This window comes from Tenrec ecaudatus, chromosome 5 (assembly GCF_050624435.1).
Source record: "Tenrec ecaudatus isolate mTenEca1 chromosome 5, mTenEca1.hap1, whole genome shotgun sequence".
Classification (NCBI taxonomy): domain Eukaryota; kingdom Metazoa; phylum Chordata; class Mammalia; order Afrosoricida; family Tenrecidae; genus Tenrec; species Tenrec ecaudatus.
Genome location: NC_134534.1, coordinates 123,994,100 through 124,009,853, shown reverse-complemented (window position 1 = coordinate 124,009,853; position 15,754 = coordinate 123,994,100). Strand labels below are relative to the sequence as shown.

The 15,754-nt window shown below is 37.6% G+C and overlaps 1 protein-coding gene across 1 annotated transcript in view; it reads left to right on the top strand.

Moving 5' to 3' along the window:
* CHL1 (cell adhesion molecule L1 like) overlaps positions 1–15,754 on the top strand; it is a 120,380-nt gene that overhangs the window by 35,849 nt on the left and 68,777 nt on the right. Inside the window, exons 6-8 of the mRNA XM_075550728.1 lie at positions 810–857; positions 2,575–2,695; positions 9,176–9,351. Of these exons, the coding sequence (XP_075406843.1) occupies positions 810–857; positions 2,575–2,695; positions 9,176–9,351 (345 nt within the window). The remainder of the gene's footprint in view (positions 1–809; positions 858–2,574; positions 2,696–9,175; positions 9,352–15,754) is intronic.

The following is a 15,754-nucleotide window of genomic DNA, read 5'->3' as shown; positions in this document are numbered from 1 at the left end:
CCAGAGGAAAGGGGCATCTGCAGCTGCAGACCCACAGTAGCTCTGTTTTTGGCAACCAGAAAATCAAATCTCAATTCATGGTACAAATGTATTTCATTTGGTGTCTGCTTAGTTGTTTTCAGAGGGCAAAATACACCGTGAATTTCCTGAGTTTTGTAAGCAAGTGGCTGGCATTGACTCCCTGTGATCTTGGATAACCCAGAGAGGTAGAAATGGTTGAAAGTAACAAAAAAGAGTTAAAATGCAGTATCACATAATTTCAATCATATCAATATATTTTTGTGTTTGCACCTCCCACCACAAATTTGGCAAAGTTATCTGAATTGCTTATCTTCCCTACTTGATGATACAGATGCCAATCTGGGTTCCCAAATGGGGAAAAGTAATTAGTGAGAGGAGGAATAATAAGATTCATAGGGCATAGATAATCCCCAACAGTTCACTGACGGAATAATTGGCTCTAATATAGTTGAAAGTTGGCATTACCATCCCATTGTCTGATTTGGTCTGCAGTTTTGTCCTCGTTCTCTATAGATATGTACCATCAGGATCTCACTAGAGTGTTTTTTTGGGAGCCCCGCTCCTTTTATTTGGACCCTGTCCTTTTGGACTCCTCTGTGAACACGCTACATGAAGCGCCTCCGAGATGTTTTTTAATTATATCCCCAAAGACAATATTCTAGGGGAGCCCTGTGGTACCTCATTTTGTAATTTTCTAAGAGATAAAATAAGACTTTTCATTCTTTATTGATATCAGCATCTACCATTACTGTTTGCATTCTGTTTCCCTCCATCTTTTCTTATTTCAGTAAAGCATGCTAATGAGTCAAGTTCATCCACAGACATTGGTTCCAAGGGTAAGTGGAACACTCGTAGACTGTTGTTACTTATTTTCACCTTTAATACCTCATTGCCATCTCAGCATTTGGATTTTTTCTTCTTCAATGCCTTGTTAGATTATTGAAATACTAATATTTCTTGTTAAAGTAAAGGCCATTTCTTGTTTTTAAAAAAGGAAAGATAAATAGTTGACTATCAACAAAGTTAAGGAAACACTTCTTTTAGGAAATTTACATGGAAATTTTGGCAAGACTTTTTCTGTGGCATTTAATATGTAACGGTGTGTTGTAATTTTCTAAAAAAGAAAAGAACATTACTACAGCATCCTTCAAATGAATTTCCCCATGAAACCATTCTCCACCTCTTTCCCTTCCAATGGCGCATCTACCTTTCCATAAGGCTGAGTCAACCTCAATTATATAGGAGTTTAGTGTTCAATAAAGAGAGGTATCATGTACATATATGCAACAAGCATTCTTTATATCTTTGGGATCAGTGGTTAACATACTAACAAATCAGAAGGGCGTGTAAAGGTTGTGTTGTATGTGCCCTCAGTGTTCTGTTTGAAGGTGGATTGCTTACATGTCTGTATACACATACATACACACACACACACACACACATACACACACACACACTCAAGAGCTTCAAAAGTGCCTAGAAAATGGAATTAAAAGAGAATTGGATTTTTCCACAAGCTTTTGAACCCCACGACCACACCTCCATAATACTGAATACAGTCTAAAGTACATGTTCACGAATTACTTGATAAAGGGATCTTTGTAAGGAAGGTTCAGTCAAGGTGTGCCCTGTTTCCAGGACCTTCATTCCTCCCCTCTGAAAATAGAATGTCAACTGTTTTCTTCTCTGTTCAATCATTGGCCTTGGTGGGGAATTAATTTTGAATGAATATTTCTAAAATGAAATACAATTTACAGTGAAAACTAAAATCTCTCACTTTGCATTTTATTTGAAAAATGTTCTCAGAAAGTCAAAGATAGTATGTGTTGATAGACTGCTACTGGGAAAGTTTGCTAATCATAGAACCACATGGTGCTTCTCTATAAGCATCTGAGGCCATAAGCAGAGTGACTTGAAAAGCTGCATAATCTCCTCGATGCCCAAGGCTTACCGTAGACTTCCTTCATCAGAGTTTCTGGATGTAGAGCCCAAGAAGTTTATACTAACGGGAACCCTCTATAATATTGCAGAAACACAAGTCCATTGCTGTGGAGTTGGTTCTTCCAGCTGGCCCAGTCTGACAGGATATGATTGTTCCACAAAGTCTCTGAGTTATGATCTTACTGGAAGCAGATTGGCACTCTGTCATCCCACTGAGCAGAAGTGGGTTTGAACTGCTGAACTTTTGTTAAGCAGACAAGCATTTAACTATTATGGCACCAGATCTGTAGATATAATACTCCGATAAACATGACAAGGAATGATTAAAGTCCAAAATATAAAATCAAAGATTATCAATTAACAAGACTTTGCATCAGGAAACTAATTATCTTGAATAATAATTGGACTTCTGAATTAAAAGATGTGGTATAAACATAAGAGTAAACACATTTATGTGACAACCTTTGTTTCACATTAATAGAGAAGAGGAATCTACTTAAATGGGAACAAGTACATATGTACATACACACACACATATAAAACAGATTTAATGGCACGAGACTTTACCCTTCAGCTTGGAGCAATCTTTGACTCTTCTTTTCTCTCTTATAGCAAATTTGATTAAGGAAAGAAAACCCAGATTGCTACTGCCTCCCAAGGACAGTGGCAGTAGTTCCGATGTCATCATCCTCAAAGGGGAGACCTTGATCCTTGAGTGTTTTGCTGAAGGCCTGTGAGTAACCAGATTTCTGTTCATTATTTACTAGGCTATTTCTAGAACAAGGCATTGGTTAAGAACGTACCTATGTGCCCAGGAAAATATTACAGTTCAAAAGGAAGTCTTAAAGATAGAGACTGGTAATAGAACTCTCAAGATTATTAATGGCCCTTAGTCACCCTTCCGGTCTGGAACTGAATTCATGCCTATGACTTACTTTTCAGATGAGGAATAGACACACTTGTGAAGGGATCAATACATTAGTAGGATATATTCCCTTAGACTTAACTACCACGTCTAGAAAGGTAAGAAAAGAGAAGGAATGGAAAGAGGAAACAGAAAGGAAGTGAGATGCGTGGTGTTACACTGAGGAGATTGAAACGAATGACAAGAAACAAAGTACAAATGAGAAGTTGGATGGAAAATTGATCTGCAATGGAAACCTTCACCCAATTCACAATAAAATGTATTTAAATCCTGTTATTACAGGATTTTATGAATCAATTCATCTTTCTCTCTGCAGAATTCAATCTGGGATTGAAACTGATTTATAATTAGATGCTGTAGTCAGTATGTCAGTGGAGTGGATGAAGAAAGCAATCTCCTGAATTTCGGGGGACAATTGTAGAGTACGAGGACATCAGGAGATTAATACTGATGCCAGTTTTATCGTTCTTTTTTACTTCTGTGCTTTATTATCTTACTTTCCTCATGCTTGTTGTGCTACTTTCTCTGCTCCTCATTCAGGCTGCAGATGTCTTGCTCAGAAATATTTATCCTGCTGCCCTTTGCACACAAGGAATTCCAGTCTATGTCATATACAGGAGACTTTGCCCTCAAAGCATGCATTATACTAACTTTCATCCCCCCTGAGAAAACAATTTACTCTTTCAAATGCACCAAGGAAAGCCCAAAGAATTGTACTTGATCACGTCTTGAAATTTTTACATTTATTAAATTAATACTATATGGTGGGTATCCCCCAAACACTGGATGGAATTGCGTTGTGCTGAGCAGACCTTTCAGTAGTTCGCATTTTTCCCACTAGGCAAGGATCTAGCAACTTGCTCTGAGTTAGTGCACTCAGTGGCATCTTCTGGGAAGGTTTCCTCTGGTCACAGTGAATTTTTTTGTGGAAGCAGTTTCACTTGAACCTCTTTTCTTTCTTTCTTTTTTTTTTTTTTTTTGGTGATGGCCAATTTAAGAGAACAGAATATGGCTGTGAAATTGTATTACCTGCTTGGGAAAAATGCTGCAGAAACTGTTGTGATGATGTTGAACACAGTTTATAAACACAGCGTTATGGGAAATGGGTGTACAAATGGTTTTCTTGTTTCATAAAAGGTGAAATATTGATTGATGACAAACCTCGGTCTGGATGTCTATCAACTTCCCAAACAGGCAAAAACATCAACTCATTGTGCATGTAGAGTTTGTTCCACCAGGTCAGGCTTATTAACCAAGCTTTCTATTTAGAGGTTCTGAAAAGATTGCATAATAGTGAGACAAAAAGGCCTGATTTGTGGCAGATTGGGGATTGGATTTGCCACCAAGACAATGCACTTGCTCACACAGTCATTTCAATGTGTCAGTTTTTGGCCAAAAAAACCCCCAAAATCAGCATGCCTCTCCTTCCCTGCACTGTATTCACCTGACCTTGTAACGCAGAAAAGGTGAAGAAAAAAATAAGGAAGATATTAGCAATCCAAACAGAGGAGTTTTTCCAACAATGAAATCACAGATTGGTTAACATGCATTAAGTGTAATAGAGAGTACTTTGAAAATGACAAAGTTGTTTTGTAAAAAAAAAAAAAAAGAAAAGAAAAATTAAATACATAGCTTTGAAAAAAAATCCATTTTCGGCAGGGCTACCCCCTCATAAGTTTAACAAACAATTTCAAGACTCACCGCCCTCCAGTCAGTGCTGAGTCAGAGAGACCCCATGGGGCAGGGCAGGACTGCCCCCTAGTGTGTCTAAGAAGTCTTTACAGGAACAGAAGGATTCATCTTTTTCCCGGGGATCAAACTGCTGGCCTTGTGCTTAACAGATCAATGGACAACAACTAAGGCACTCCTTATTAAACGTTTAGTCTTAGAAGGACATCTGCTTCCTATCGTCACATGATGGGAATGCATTCTACTTTCTCAGCACTTACATTTTACATCTTTAAATCATCGTCATTTGCAAGTGAAGGTCTTTTCCCAGCCATGAATCTCCATAGAGGACTAAACATTTGCCTCCCTGGAGTTCACTGACTCATTGAAACCCTCTAGGACAGAGTAGAATTGCCTTGTTGATTCCTGAGCCTGTAAATTTTTCTCCAGTGGAGTAGGCTGGTGGTTTCGAATTGCTGACCTGAGAGTTAGCAGTCCAACCTGTAATCACTAAGTACCAGGGCTCCAGAGGCTGTAAGTCCTTAAAGGAATAGAAAGCCTCATCTTTCTCCCTTGGAACAGCTTGGGGTTTGAAACCACTAAGCTATAGGGCTCCTAGATACAGGGCTCAATAAAATAAATAAATAAATAAAGCATTTTTTAAAAACCTCACTGCCATCAAGTAGATTCCAATAGTAACCCTACGGGATAGGGTAGAACTGTACCTGAAGATTTCCAAGACTGTAAATCTTTACATGAGTAGAATGTGGTGGGTTTGCAGCACAAAGACTTAAAAACATAAAAATCATGTTAATTTATATTTTAGTGTATTCTAAATGACTGAATTCAAATTGGATCACGAAGTAACCTTTGTAAATTTCATTTTCCACCCAGCAAAAATATCCAAGCTCCTTCTCTGTTTTGGCATGACCTCTAGAGAGGAAATGTAGTCCCTTTTATTTTGTTTTTGGAAGGTGAACACTCTCACATTCTGTTTGGATCATAATGGTGGCCACCTGCTCTATTTATTTCCATGGTAGAAATTAATATTTTGAGTGTTTATCACTATTCTCTGTTGACTCTTTGAACAAAAAGAACATTTCAGTAATTCATTTTTCCTATTTCCCATAAATGCCATCATTTGCTTGTTGCCTGGGCTAGTAACTCAAGGCTTGGCTTCAAAATAATAGACAAGCTTCTCCCATGTGCCTTCTAAAAAATGATATGTCATGAAGCAATAAAAAAAGAAAGTAGAATTAAATATGTTATTCTTAGCGTGAAAATGCCTAGTGTGGCAGCCTAGGATTGATCACCTGAATTGGTTTCTTCATACCCATTGTATGATCCATGTATCCTCTTTCAAATAAATGGATATATTTATATGAACAAACTAAATTTTCTCCTCTAAGAAATTTAAAATATTATATATGTATATTCTATAGATATGATGTATTATTCTATTACTTTGTGTCAGGCTCTCTGTTTTGTATTTTACATACATTAACCTGTTTTTCCTTGGTATTTTTCTTTGCCATTTTCATTCCCATTTGTAAATTAGGTAAATGAATCTCATTCAGTTCTTTAAACATATTATAAACTATATCTTGGATTCTATGTTTCCTGTTCCCCAAGCCCTAATCTACTTCCAAATTTAATTCCATCTGCAGAATGTTTTAACCAAATGAGTTCTGTTAAGTAGAAAGAACAAAACAGACAGACAGACAGGGACAACACTCCCCCCCCAAAAAAGTGACAATATTTCTGAATATGTAGAAGTGGTATGTAGTAGACAGTTCAGTAATCTTTTAAATAAAAGTGATAATGTAGTTAATATTTATTAAATCAAGGGCCTTTTGCAGAGGAAAGCTATACGAAGGTTCTACATCCTTTATATCTGCAAAGTGGGAATTGTATGTGGTCATAATTATTATTTATTCAGAAGATTGAAGTACTCACATATCCCTAACTAAATTTTATCTCCTACTCCTCAGTTACTGACAGATAATGATTTTATTTATTCTTTCACATAATAAATATTAGAAGACCAAGTTACTTTGCAAAAGCTAGCATTTAAATAAACAAGCAATGTTAAAGATTGTTGTTATTTTTGTTAGGTGATGTTGAATCGATTCCAAGTTATATTCCTCCTATACGTAACAACATGGAACACTGCCCGATACTGCACCATTCCAATGATCGCTATGTTTGCACTCATTACTGTAGCCTCTGTAATAATCCATCTTGTTGGGGAGCTTTCTGTTTTCTTATTGACTTTGTTCTTTACAAGCAGTATGTCCTTTTCCAGGGGCTGGTCCCTCTGATAATGTCTGAAGAACTTGAGACAGTGTCTTGCCATCTTAAGGAGCTTTCTGACTGTCATGCTTCCAGGACCAATTTGTTTAATCTGCTAGTCATGCACTAAACTCATTGTTATTGAATGGATTATGACTTACATTGACCCTATATAGGATTTCCAAAACTGTAAGCATTTAAGGGAGTAGACAGCCTCATTTTCCTCTGCCCAACCCCTCCGTCTAAAGTGTAATGGCAAAACAAAAGCCAAATACACACTGGACGACCACACATCCCCTGCTTATTAGGTAAGCCATCCTTGCCAGAAATCAAAAATTTCAGAGGAGACCTTCATTCTAAAGGAAGGTGCTGAGGATTTTGCAGGGGCAATGTCAGTTATACCTCAAAGCAGAATCTTTGATATGGTGCAAGGGCCAGCTTCTTCACTGCGGATGAGTTAGTATGAGTAAGCCCATTCTTTTCTTGCCTGTTGGGCAACCAACACGGCCTGTAGGGTCACTCTGAATGGAAATCAACGTGGTAGCAAACTTTTAATTAACTCGCTTATTAATATTTTATGAGATTCAGAGTATCCTGTAACTTGGCAAATGGCCATTTTGACAGACGGAGTGAGAAGTAAGCATTTAGGAGACTTGCGCAGGGGCATGCTCAGAAAGCCAACAACTAATATACGCTCAGAGCTGCCTGAGCACCATCTCCGTCTCTTCTAGTAGTGTCATTGGGTGTCTAGGTAAGGCGGGCGATTTGCATGAGATTTCTCATGTACATGTGGCTCTGGGAATACACGCTCACACTCCTTGGATGATAGGCCTGCCTAGGAGATCTGCTTCCAACAAAGTGCACCCTGTGGAGCACCTCTACTCCTGTCTCTGCTCCACACCAGGTCGGCCCTAGTCGGAATCGCCTCCATTGGAACTAACAACAGTACTCTCCTCTTGTTGAAATCATCCTTTAATGCTTTCGACATCGTTTTAAACCACATGAGTTCCTGGTTTGAATTGCAGAATCGATTTAAACCAAGAGGGCTTGATTTCATTCTCTTCCCCACAAACATGGAGAAAGAAATCTTATTGATACAGGTTCATTATCAGAATTTTGTTTTTGTTTTGTTTCTGCTCTTTGGTTGTTTTGATTGCATAATCTGTTTCTGCTTCAAAACTCTAAGCAAGGATGATTTAATAGACTGCGTCCCCTTTGTTCCCCACAAGAGCAAGAGCAATGTGGGTAACTTCAACTGCCCTGGACACCCCACTGTGCCCTTCCAATCTAAGCCATAGGGTCATCAGGATTACAGGACTCTGAGACTCTCTTCAGCTCACTCAGGTTTCATACTTCGTATTTTTCAGACTCATATCTGGAATAGTACTGATATTTTTGGCTTTCTCAAACCACCCACAGGATAGTTTACATTTTAAGAATATCATGCAATGTTATTTCTAAGGTTGTTTTTTTTCATTTCCTAATGCTACTGTAACAGAAACACCACATGTGGATATCTTTAAAGAACAAAACATAGTTTCCTCTCAATTTTGGAAGCTAAAAGTCCATATCAGGGTCTTGGCTGTTTCAATACCCCCTGTGGGCCCTTCCACTAGGGTTGGTGTCTGTCTGGGACCTTTGGCTTTTATCACCATTCCTTTTTATCTCTCTTCCATCAAGATGTGTCTGTGAGCTACTTTGCTATTTTTATGACTAAAAATAATTCGGCTTAGGTCCAATCCTCTTTTGATATGACTTCATTATCCCAAAAGCAAACTCACTGCCATTTAGTCAATTCTGACTCATAGTGACCCTAAAGGACAGGATAGAGCTGCTGCTGTGGAATTCTGAGCAGGCAATTCTTTACTGGAATAGACAGCCCCATATTTGTCCCACAGAATGGCTGGTGGTTTTGAACTGCTGACCTTGCTCTTTGAAGCTCAACATGTAAGCAGTATACCACCTGGACTCCTGTGAATTCATTATCATAGGAAAATAAAATCCCTGAGGGTTATTTACAGGTAGAAAGTTTCAACACGTTTATGGATGGGGGTTGTGGAGAGGGGCATCACATCAACCCCTTATGGACTGCAGTAGCCTTCCTCTGCTCATCAGCACTGACTCAGCGTACATATGGTGAGGCCACAGAAGCTTCCAGAGGAGGCAAAGCATTCAAGCAGAGAGATGGCCGTGGATGACAGGCAATGTTCTTTGACAATGCCCATACTACTAGAAGCTTAAGCACATGTGTGATGGCAACACATGAAGTAATGGGATCTCACTTTTTATTTGTGTCTAAAAATGCTTCCTTTGCTTGTTTATTTGCAGGCCAACTCCACAGATTGAATGGGACAGACCGAGTAACATCTTAGCAAATGGGAAAAAAAGTAAGGACAGGATAATGAAAGTAGAGAATGTCTCGTTCCACGACAAAGGAGTTTATCGCTGCACAGCCAAGAACTTTTTGGGAACAGACACTCACGATTTTCATGTCATAGTTCAAGGTATTTTTCCATATCAATTTATTTTTCTTCTATTAAAATATCTCATACATGTATTCAATCTTATTTCTAAACGGTATGTGTTAATACCGGATGACTAAGAGCTTTCAAGTTTTAATTGTATATATAGTAAATAAAACATCAATGAATTAGGCTTATCCTTTATCCCATATAAAAGGGACAAACAGCAAGGAAGGTCTCAAGTAAGCAATTAAACCTGTATTATCATATTTTGAGAACTGACTTTTATCATAGATATATGAGAAACTTCCTAATACTGAATTATAAAGGATAAAATAAGTGTTAACATGAAAAGATTATTGGACCTGGAACAAAGCCTAGAATTTGTTTTCTTACTTCACCATCCAGTAACTCAGCGTTTTATTTTGATATTTTCCTAGATTTAATTTTGGGGGTAATTTAAAATCTTGGGTTCAGATGATATTCAATGTGCTATTTGTGAGGAAGAAAGAATTAATAGATTGTGGGCTATGAAGATCCCAGAGCAAAAGCGTATGATATGTAAGGCATTTTTGTACTGTTTCAAGCTTTACTCATCACTGGAGATGTTGCTTTTATTTTTTGGATTCCCAGAAATAAAGAGCCAACGATGATATCCTTTTCCAAAAAGGGAAGGGTGTCATGAAATGTTGGTTATTGTGGCTGTGCGTACTGGGCAGAAATGAGGTTATTTAGTCCTTTCTGAGCGGGGTTGCTGCTGACTGTTTTCTGTGAGTCTAATCGTGCTTTGTGTAAGTTTAATCACATGCTTTGGTTCACTGTATTGATCAAACTAGGACAATGATTACTGCACAGATTCTGTATATGCTTAGTTTGGGAAGGAATTGTCTCTTTAAGACTATCATGTAGTCGATCAGCGCTCTAGTGTTCCCATCTATTTTCTAATAAAGCTTACTTCTCAGTATTGAAATTGGAACAAGGAAAACCTAAGGCTTTTCATTTTAATGGTGATTGTTTTAGTTAATAGAAAGAAATATGACAGGCAGGAATGTCATTCAAAAGTAGGTGTCAGGGTACCACTTTGTGTAGCACCAGCGTGTGTCCCAGACTTCCCGCCTAATGGATATGTTGCATTGGGAATGCAGAATAGGAAAGTGAGAGAGAAATATCATTTCCATTGATTAAACTAAAGCACATCTTGTGTATATTAATATCAACATCTGTCAGCAATGATATATTCCAGTGGCATTAAATTATTCACAACAAATTTCAGAGGAAATGTTTGAGAGATTTATTTTATCACTGTTTGTAGACATCTCTTTCTATAGTTTTAGAAATTTATTTTATTTAAAGATTCAGATGCTTGTATGTTTCTGTGTAATTTGGCTACACATGCAACGCGGGCTGTGACGATTATTGAGTGCCCCCCCTTAGCTCACGCTGACGCGCACACGTATGCACCATCCAGACGTGTCTGTTGTTTGCTGCTTTGACTCCAAGTTGCTGACTCTTAGAAATTCTTCCAGATGGCTGGAGCATTGCTATGGTAGCTGAATATTTTAGCAATCTGGTCACGGTTTTCGTGATTCCAAGAGCTAAGCTTTCAAAAGAATTGCAGGGGTTGCAAAACACAAAGCGAAAGAAACTCTGCCATTTAAAATGGTGACACTCGGACTCCTAAGGAATGTAGGTGTCACAAGACAACTGATAAAACCATTGGGATGTAAATGATGTTACATGATAGCCAGCTAATCCTTCCCCCATAGTGTAAAACCCCTAAATATGTCTTTAAGTGTATGTTTTAGGAGTCTCCCTTCACACAGGCAAGGAAAAATCAAGAAGTCTTTCCTTTAGTTCCTTTAAGGATGAAAACAGTCAACATAGCCGTCATTAATCAAATGGGTGGCTGCGTTCACTTTTCTTCAATTTTCTTCTGCTTTCCTGCACCCGTTTCTTTACTCTTTTTGTCTCTTCTTTGGAAACTCACATTAAGTAACAGTGATTACCCATTGGGATAGAGCAGTGTTTTTGTGGACTTGAAAATCCATTCCTTTCGGAAACCTAAAGCAGGCATTGAATGGTGTTCTCTACATATGTGATAGTTCTTCTTTGTTACTAAGCACAATGAAATTCTATGAGTTTTCAGTGGAAGCTATAACACTATAAATATATTTACATACTACATTTATAATTAAAACCAGCTGAGTTTTACTAGACACAACTGTACCTTCTAGGTATGTTTGGTAGAAATAATTACATATTCAGTAAAAATGGATATACTCAACTGTAACTAAGAAATTTTAAATCTAGAAAATTTAAACACAATTGATCTCTATTACATTTCCACTGACTATTTGAAAACTAACGCCTATTAATAATTTTTTAGTTGGACATGTTTGAATCACTTAAAAATTTTGAATGGTTCTAAGACTAACAGCAAAATAGTTTCACATTATCATGTAGGGTTGGCATGAGTTGCCATCAACTCAGTGACCGTGAGCTTGGTTTTTTTATATACATAAAATAAAATGTGCAGTTCTTTTGAATTTCAAAAGGGTATTGTGTACTGAAATGCAATGTCCATTGATACACATAAGAAAACCTCATCCTCACATAACAAATAAGTTCCAAAAAAAATTCAAATAAACTCAAATTTGAAGAACCAGTATTTTTTATTAAAATGAAGTTATTAAATTTGACACTGTGGTAACATAGTTTTACTAAGAAGATTATTTCTGTTGTATGTTTTATTTTGTTTTGTTTCTAGAGATAAACATCTCTGATTAGCTTGATTATTATATTCTTTTTAAATTTTTTTTTAAAAAATTTAAACCATTTTATTGGGGGCTCGTACAATTCTTATCACAATCCATACATCCATCCATAGTGTCAAGAACATTTGTACATTTGTTGCCCTCATCATTCTCAAAACATTTTTTTTCTACTTGAGCCCTTGATATCAGCTCCTCATTTCCCCCCTTCCCTCCTCGCTGCCCCTCCCTCATGAACCCTTGATAATTTATATTATTTTGTCATGTCTTACACTGTCTGACGTCTCCCTTCACCCACTTTTCTGTTGACCATCCCCCAGGGAGAAGGTTGTATGTAGATCATTGTGATCGGTTCCCCCTTTCCACCCCACCTTCCCTCCACCCTCCCGGTGTCGCCACTCTCACCACTGGTCCTGAAGGGTTCAGCTGTCCTGGATTCCCTGTGTTTCCAGTTCTTATCTGTACCAGTATGCATCCTCTGATCTAGCCGTATTTGTAAGGTAGAATTGGGATCATGATAGTGGGTGGGGGGAGGAAACATTTAAGAACTAGAGGAAAGTGCATGTTTCATCATTGATACCCTGCACCCTGCCTGACTTGTCTCCTCCCCACAACCCTTCTGTTTGGGGGTGTCCGGTTATTATATTCTTATTGCTCAGACATTTGCTTCTCAGGTTTCACTAGAATAAGGGGAACTGATCATCTTATTTTTTACAATTCACATTTAAGAAAAATAGGTTAAGTTTCATCTCAGAATATTTACATCACATACGATCAATCTGAGGACTAGATCACTAGATGGGACTTGATGATGTTGAGGTCCAAAGTGCTTAGTTGTAACCATTTTTCACTCTCTCTTGAGCGAATCTTTTCTCACCTTTCAGGAGTAGAATTGCATGGTCTAAGTTCATCTGTTTATTTTCTGCCTCAGGTTTTCTGCAGCCTGTCTTTCATCCATTACGAGTAGCTTGTCCATAGTTCATGTCCTCATACTCTGTGAAGCTTTCTTTAGTAAAGAAAGCTGCTCTTCTTACTGGCTGCCCGCAAGTCTGTCCCCACACACGCAGCCGAGCAAGATACTGTGCAGTCCTGCCCCATCTCCTTGAAGAGTCTCCGCTTGAATCATTGGTTTCTTCTTCGTTCCTCCAGTTCGAGAAACTCCAGTGAAATCCATTCAATACCATAGCAACACACACACACACACACACACACACAATGTCAGTAGTGGTTGCTTTTTGAAGGTTTCTAGGAATCAAACCACAGCTTCCTGTATGGAAAGAAGGATTTTTTCCTACTGAACCATGATTTTAAAAATAGTAAACACCTTCATAAATGTGTGAAATGTAGTCCCTCTTTGTTTCCTGAGCCTTTTCACTGGAGTCTTTGGGGATTGCTCATTATAATTCAATTCAAACTTACTTGACATGATGACTTGGTTCTAAATGAGGCAGCATGTAAAGAGACGGGAAGCAAGGAAGAATCAAACCGTTGAGGAAGTGGGTGGCTGTTGGGGGACCTTCATTTGGGTGCATGAAGTGCAAGGTGAAGCACGAAAGGTGATCTTGAAGTGAAGGTTTAGGAGCCTTGACAGGACAGTAGGTAAACATTTGGGTGACAAAAAATATAGCAGTCTTGTTCTATGAAGATTATGAACTGGAAATTCTGGGGGCAGTTCTACTCCTCTCTGGGGTTGCCGTGAGGTGGAATCGACTCAGTGTCAATGAGTTTAGTTTTAAAATAGTAATGACTTAGAAATAAAGTCACATTGACTCCAGAGTCACATATCACTTCTCTATAGATTCTGTCAGGAGCAGTCAGGAATGGCCATAGAAAGTCATGGGACTTCTTTTACTGCAGACCTAGGGCAAGCTGGATGCTTTCCACAAAGCTGTGTACTATTTCCCGTTCGACACGTGAGAGTGGAAGAAATGATAGCTAAGTCCGCTGCTAGGTCTAACAATACTAGATCTTCAATGCAAACCCAGGGGATTGGTGGAATGTTCGGGATGAGACTAGAAACAGAAATCTCTGTTTTTTCTTTATGTTATGAAAATGCAGAAAAAAATTATTTTCACATATCCTGAAAGCATGTAGTAGTGGAGTTTAAATACTGTGGAGTCTAGATAAAACGAACCTTATTTAAATATGTATATATCTCAATAATACATATTTATATCTACAAATAAATAGATATGTACATATATAAATCTTACTGTCAGTTATATGTTGTATGTTATTTGATTCCATTCTCAGATGTTCTCTCATACATGTTCTATTTTATAGTTTACTATTCAAATAGTGTGAAATTTATAAAGATACTGGTAATTAAAGAAAAAATAATGGGGAAAAAGAGATATTTGACTTGTATCAAAGCCGATTTACATAGTCTTGGAATAGCACCGCTTTATAAACTGAGGACTACCTGCAGTAGGAAGCCCTGGTGGCCCTAGTGGGTCGCTGTGAGTCAGAATCAACTTATGGAAGTGAACGGAAAACCAGCAATAAGTAAAACTGCTATTAAGCTTCCTATTCCCGTAAGCAATTAGTCTGAAAACCCACATGGAGTCCACACTGAGGAAGTCCACACTCAATGGCAGTGAGTTTGGTTTGGTTTTTTTTCCAGAGAGCGGGGGGAAGGGGGGTAATATTTACAAAGTATACCAATCACGAATGCAGGTGTTTAATTTGAGATTTAACAGTTAAGTCCACACCCTATGGTATAATTACAAAAGTACTCATCTTGCTTGGACTTTAACTTTACAATGTTATTTGTAGACTTTTGCCACTTCAAGTAAATTTATAGGTACTTTCTTTCGTCTAATTTTTATTCTTCCTTTAAGTGTTAAAAATGTAGATGGCATTTTCATTTTACATATAGTAATACCTTTAAAGACTCCCCTTTCTAATAAAAAATGAAAATACATAAATGTCTTGGGAAAATAACCAAGGAACACTTTATGGGAATTACTACCTGCAAGTAGTGTGCAATTTTCTCTGCAATACAATCATCCAAACCATCCACATTTTAATTTAAGTCTTTTATTCACTTGTGACATAGTAATATACTTATGGTGACAAACATGACAGTAATGTTTGCCTGAAAGAAAATTCTCTCACTTTCTTCTGAAACATGAATTAGAATTATAATGTTGAGTATTAGCGTATGGAAAGAGTCAAGGGCTTTAAATGTAGATTTTCCACTGTTGTTTTGAGGGTGAAAATCTAACTGCTACTTTTATTCTTCCATCCATTCCATAAAGAACAGTTCTAGGGGATAACATCTTCCAAGTACATTAGACATTAAATAGATATACAAATACAAGTATATAAATGCTCAGAAGTTGGTACTGAGAAATATTTAAAATTTGTGCTGGGATTTGAAAGGATTTCCAAATCGTTTCAAACATTTTTCAAAATATATTTACTAAATATAGGTCATTATAGAAGCCAGCTGCAGCCTGAAACTATCAGTAGCCAGCATTAAATAAACTTACCATCTGTTTATTCCTCCCACATTTTCTGTGAGATGGATATTTGTGTAACAGTTAAAAACAGTGGCTCTCAGTAATTATTTATAGTACATTGATTTTATTATGCACATTGAAACCTAACACACACCTTTTTTTACATAGCAAGCTTACTAAAAATATAAGGGGGGTGTCAACCAACCCAGG